The sequence below is a fragment of the Acomys russatus genome, chromosome 11, assembly GCF_903995435.1.
Source record: "Acomys russatus chromosome 11, mAcoRus1.1, whole genome shotgun sequence".
Lineage (NCBI taxonomy): Eukaryota > Metazoa > Chordata > Mammalia > Rodentia > Muridae > Acomys > Acomys russatus.
The window spans coordinates 61552696-61558695 of NC_067147.1; the positions used below are offsets into that span (position 1 = coordinate 61552696).

General features: G+C 52.9%; 1 protein-coding gene across 1 annotated transcript; it reads left to right on the plus strand.

Moving 5' to 3' along the window:
• The first annotated feature begins 462 nt into the window (after window positions 1-462).
• Window positions 463-1582, plus strand: Psors1c2 (psoriasis susceptibility 1 candidate 2). Its single transcript, XM_051153595.1, has 2 exons — window positions 463-554; window positions 1066-1582. Exons 1-2 carry the CDS (start codon window positions 500-502, stop codon window positions 1416-1418), a joined length of 408 nt encoding a protein of 135 aa, XP_051009552.1. The 5' UTR covers window positions 463-499; the 3' UTR covers window positions 1419-1582.
• Window positions 1583-6000: the final 4418 nt, after the last annotated feature.

Sequence of the window (6000 nt, forward strand, 5' to 3'; positions counted from 1 at the left end):
GGGGGACCTGAGGCTGGGATGTTAGCGCAGGGGGTGCTGGCTGACCCAGGCGTCCTGCCTCCACCTGTAATTACCAAGCTTCCCCACGCGGGGTTCGCCCCTATTTTGTGGCTTCCAGTAACAATCGCGGATGAAAGGGCCTTCCCTGTGATTATAAAGATGGTGGTTGCCACAGGGTGTGGATGGAGGAAGTGTGAAACAAGGGTGGGGCCTCCTGGGGTCTAGGTCACTGATACAGGGACCTGTCTGATGGGACCAGGGCTGGGGGACCTTAGGAAGAAAAGAGATGTAACTGGAAGATTTTTTTTTTTTTTTTTAAATAAACGGGTTTGACCAGTTAAGCTCCGATGGGGAACTCCTCACGGCACTGGGCGGCGGGCCCTCCCCGCCCGGCCCCTCCCCACCGTCTGGCCACCACCTCTCCCTCCTCTGCTATAAAGCCTGTTGGGTTCCAGGCACCTAGACTCATAGCATCCCGCCTGGGGGCCAGTGAACAGCCATGATGCTGAACTGGAAGCTGCTGGGGTTCCTGGTCCTCTGCCTATGCGCTGGAGGTGAGCAGGACGAGCACGGCGGGGGTGACTCACCCTTAGGGTGCAGAGTGGAAGGGATCCTGGGTGTCCTTAGTGGGGAGCCCAGGGAACGCAAGAGGCGGTGGGGACGGGGGAGGGCTCCTCAATTCTGAATCTGCTGCTGGGTCAAATGGACGGATGTGGGAGCTTGGGTGCGTGGAGCCACTGGAACTGGGGTCACCGAGATGGGGCCTGAGTGACAAGTGGGGCCAAGGCCACTCCAGGCGCACGCCAGCCTGGGACAGTCTCAGTGAGGTACCCCAACCAAGGCTGGGTTAGGTCGTCAGGAGGTTTCATCACGTGTGGGAGCGGGTGACATGGCTCCCGTGTGGAAACGTACATAGAGCACTCTGGGGTCACTTTGAGGTCTGTCTTGGCGGCAGCTCAGGCTGGGCTGGCCGGAGTGAGGCTCAGCCTTTGGGTCTGAAGCTGGGTGGGGAGTGGTCCTTCCGTGACAGTGTCTCTAACCTTTCTCCTTCCTCCTCCGCTACAGGCATCTCAGGCAGTGGGGACCCCTCTCCCAGACCCACAGACGCCCAAGAAGAAGAGGAGTCCACAGCACTGCCTCTGGGCCCGCCAATCCCTGGCGACCCTTGGCCAGGGGTACCGCCTCTGTTTGACGACCCTCCACCTCCAGGCTCCAACCGCCCCTGGAGAGATCTGCCTAATGCTGGTGCCTGGCCCCCAGAGCCCCCTAGCACGAATCCCCCTCACCCCCCTCTGCCTGATGACCCCTGGCCGGCAGGGACCCAACTGCCAGAAAACCCCTGGCCACCTGCCCCTGAGATGTACCATGAACCTCAAGAGGAACCAGACCTTGACCCACCCCAGGAGGAATACAGATAGAGGGGGGCCCCAGAACTTGAGCCTCCACAGAGCACACCCAAGCCCAGGGATTTATCCTGCTGCCCCCTTAATCTCAGTTTTTCCTACTTTCCTAGTTCCCTTCCTCAACCTCTGATTGGATGGTACTCAGGTGTTCTGCAGCACCCCCTCCACCTCAAGGTCCATGTTCAAGCCCCCCACGTTGTCCCTCTGCTTTGCTTAGCAGAAAGCAAGCTCGTTCCTACCTCACTCAACCCACCAGTTGCATATCCTCTTCCCAAGGACCTGAGCGCTGTGCTCCGTGCTGCCACCTGGTGGCCTTAGCTGGGAACTGACCGTTTGACCAGGACGGTGCTTCCAGTGGAAAAATAAAAGCTACGTTTTTTCTTCTGAATCTAGGTCGCTTCTTTACCATGGCTTAGGTTTTTAAATATTCAGGTCCGCTCCTCTCAGCCCTTAGCTTGTGGAGATCTAGGAGTGATGCGTCTTCCTGTCTTGTTCCTGTGCAGGGAGGAGGGCTGGGTATGTAATTTTACATCGTCAGGGTATGCAGGCCCATGTTCTCACTTTTCCGGAATCCCTGTGAAGAAAGAGAAAGCTGGCTGCTCTGGAGTGGCTCTGGCTTGTCTGCCACAGGTGGTACATGTAAACCCCTAGGGTGTATGGGCAGTTTGTTTTGTTTTAGAGACAGGGTTTCTCTGTGGAGAGTTGGCTGTCCTGGAACTTGCTTTGCAGAGCAAGCTGCTCTCGAACTCACAGACATCCCCTGCTTCTTCCTCCCAAGTGCTGGGGTTAAACGAAAACCACTAATGCCCCACCCTTCCCCGCCTCTTGTATACCAAGTGCTCTGCCTGCATGTACTCCTGCGGGCCAGAAGAGGGCACCAGACCACATTACAGATGGCTGTGAGCCTCCACGTGGTCGCTGGTAATTGAACTCAGGACTTCTGGAAGAGCAGCCAGTTCTCCACAGCCGCACAACAAGTCTGAAGACAGTCCGAGATCCGCGAGACCTTCAGATACACACAGGAGTGGGAAAACACAAGAGGGAAACACAACGAGAATAGATTGGTGCCAAAGCGCCATCAGGAAGGCTGCTCCGGGAGCTGATGGGAGCAGATGCTGAGACCGGACAGCCAAACATGAGGTGCCGAGAGCCCAAATCTGAGACCTCCACTGGGTCCCTCCCACTCGAGCTCGAGGAACCCCGCAGAAGAGGGGAAGGCAGAGTTGTAGGAGCCAGAGGCAGTGAGGACGCCAGGAGAACACGGCCCACAGATCCACCAAGCAGGGCTCACGGGGACTGAAGCAGCAATCACAGAGCCTGTGTGGGTCGGCCTTAGGTTCTCTGCCTGGTGGCGCACGCCTTTAATCCCAGCACTCGGGAGGCGGAGGCAGACAGGTTGCTGTGAGTTCGAGGCCAGCCTGGTCTACAAAGTGAGTCCAGGAGCCAGGGCTACACAGAGAAACCCTGTCTCAAAAACCTTTACTTAGTTTTAATTTGTGTCCCTGTATGAGGGTATTGGATCCCTTGGAACTGGAGTTACAGAGGGTTGTAAACTGCCACCGGTCCCCTGGAAGAGCAGCCAGTGCTCTTAACCGTTGAGCCAGCTCTCCAGCCCCTATATATTCTTTATATGTATAATATATTAGAGATAAAGAAATACAATGAAGGGGGCTGGAGAGATGGCTCAGCGGCTAAGAGCACTTGGCTGCTCTTCTAGAGGTCCTGAGTTCAATTCCCAGCAACCACATGGTGGCTCACAACCATCTATAGTGAGATTTGGTGCCCTTTTCTGGTGTGCAGGTGTGCATGCAGGATACTGTATACATAATAAATAAATCATTAAAAAAAGAAAGAAAGAGCCGGGCGTGGTGGCGCACGCCTTTAATCCCAGCACTCGGGAGGCAGAGGCAGGCGGATCGCTGTGAGTTCAAAGCCAGCCTGGTCTACAAAGTGAGTCCAGGATGGCCAAGGCTACACAGAGAAACCCTGTCTCGAAAAACCAAAAAAAAAAAAAAAAAAAAAAAAAAAAAAAAAAGAAAGAAAGAAAGAAAGAAATACAATGAAAAACTTATTTCACTAGGGTAAAATTCCAGGGACTGGAAAGGAGGGAAGCTAAAGAAAACAGGAAGACGGTGATTTCATACCAGCTAAAAGGCTTGCACCCAGGGCTGGAGGGACGGCCGACATCAAGAGCACTGGCTGCGCTTGCAGAGGATCAGGGTCCTTTCCCAGCACCCACTAATTCTAGGTCTAGGGGATCTGACGCCCTCTTCTGTCCTCCATGGGCACCGCGTGCATATGGTACACACACATGTATGCTGGCAAAACAATCATACAGATTAAAAAAAAAAAGTTAAAGGCTTGCACACCCATTTCTTTACAGATGGAAATGAAAGTCTCGGGTTATTTGTTTATTACCTTCTATCTGTAAAAGAGGCGTGTAACTTGTTTTGTTGTTTGAGACAGAGTCTTAGCTCTCCTGGAACTTGCTATATCGACCAAGCTGGTCTCCAATTTATAGAGATATGCCTGCCTCTGCTTCCCAGGTGCTGGGTCAAGGCATGCATCACTATGGCTGACTCCCCCCCCCCCCTTTCTGAGATAGAGTCTCAGCATGTGGCTCAGTGTGTGGCTTCCACTTAGAGATCTGTCTGTGTCGTGGGTAATTTCACATCACCTTGACACAGGCTAGAATTGTCTGAAAGGAGAGAACCCCAATTGAGAAAATGCCTCCATGAGATCCGGCTGTCGGGTATTTTCTCTGTTAGTGATTGATGTGGGAGCACTAGGAGGGCCCAGACCATGGTGGGAGGCGCTGTCCCTGGGCTGGTGGTCCCAGGTTCTATAAGAAAGCGAGGGCTGGAGAGATGGCTCAGAGGGTAAGAGCACTGACTGCTCCTCCAAAGGACCTGAGTTCGATTCCCAGCAACCACATGGTGGCTCAAAACCACCTGTAATGAGATCTGGTGCCCTCTTCTGGCTTGTAGGTGTACATGCAGACAGAGCACTGTATACATAATAATAAAAAGTCTCTAAAATTATAAAAAAAAAAAAGAAAAAAGAAAAAGAAAAAGCGGACTGAGCAAGCCAGTAAGCAGCACCCCTCCATGGCCTCTGCATCAGATGCTGTTTGAGTTCCTCCTGACTTCCTTCAAGGACATTGGATGGGTAAGTCAAATTAACCCTTTCCTCCCCCGGTTGCTTTTGTTCGTGGTGCTTCGTCTCAACAGCAGAAACTCTGAGGCCACCTGCTCCAGGACTCCTGAGTGTTGGGATTACAGGTACCTGAAATTTATTAAGGGATCACCCACGTTCAAAGGGCAGGAGGAGTCCCTGTATCCCTGTGATCTGGTGTCAGCCCCGCGGCTGACCAGGCTTCGGTTTGAAGAGAATCTAAAAAAAGTTGATGCTCAGCCAGGCATGGTGGCGCACACCTTTAATCCCAGCCCTCGGGAGACAGAGGCAGGCGGATCTCTGTGAGTTCGAGGCCAGCCTGGTCTACAAAAGCGAGTCCGGGACAGCCAAGGCTATACAGAGAGACCCTGTCTCGAAAACCGAAACGAAACAAGAAGAATGTGCTCTCGTTTTAATCCCAGGTGTGGGGCGTGGGGGTGATTTGCCTCCTGCCCTGGTGGGGTGTGGTTTTTCCCAGCTGCAGATAGTTTCTGCGATTGTGTGATGTTTGGAATTCTGGGGACTTATCAGAGGGGACTTATAAATGCTAGGGCCCGAGAGGCGGGATGGGTTGTTGGTTGTGGTTGGTCAGGGCTTGCTAAGTAGCCATGCACAAAAAGGAACAACAGGAAGAAGAAATTAGATATCCTGCCGCCCGTAATCGGCAGGATGTGGTCGCCCCCTTTCCCACCCCTGACTTGACTCAGTGATCTCTTTTCTTTCCTCTCTATTCTTTTTTTCTCTTATCTAGGGTTGAAAGGGTGGAAGAAAAAAACAAAACAAAGCCGGGCGTGGTGGCGCACGCCTTTAATCCCAGCACTCGGGAGGCAGAGGCAGGCGGATCGCTGTGAGTTCGAGGCCAGCCTGGTCTACAAAGTGAGTCCAGGACAGCCAGGGCTACACAGAGAAACCCTGTCTCGAAAACAAAACAAAAACCCCACACAAAGTAGCAAAGTCAGCTACATTCTCCTCAGTTTATTCATTCTCTCTTGATTCTTTTTTCTTTTTCTTTTCTCAAGACAAGTTCTTTTTACACAGCTCTGGCTGGCCTGGAACTTGCTATGTAGACCAGGCTGGCCTCAGTCGCTCAGAGACCCACCTGCCTCTGCCTCCCAAGGGCTGGGATAATGGCGTGCGTCTGTATACCCTGCCCTCCCTTTCTCATGTCACCCATGGACTCTTTGTGTAGCTAAGCTGGGCTTGGGGATGTCTGGGTGGTAGGGTTACAGAGGGTCACCACCATGCCCAGTTTTTTTTTTTAAGATTCATTTAATGATTATTATGTATACAGAGCTCTGCCTGCATGTACACCTGCCGGCCAGAAGAGGGCGCCAGATCGCATTATAGACGGGTGTGACCCACCATGTGGTTGCTGCGAATTGAACTCAGGACCTCTTGGAGAGCAGACAGGGCTCTTAACCTC

What these genes read in the sequence shown, in the direction of transcription:
- Psors1c2 (XM_051153595.1), top strand. Translation starts at nt 500, where the DNA reads ATGATGCTGAACTGGAAGCTGCTGGGGTTCCTGGTCCTCTGCCTATGC. An exon ending in CCTCTGCCTATGCGCTGGAG is followed by an intron (nt 555 to 1,065) that starts GTGAGCAGGACG and finishes CCTCCGCTACAG; the next exon opens with GCATCTCAGGCAGTGGGGAC.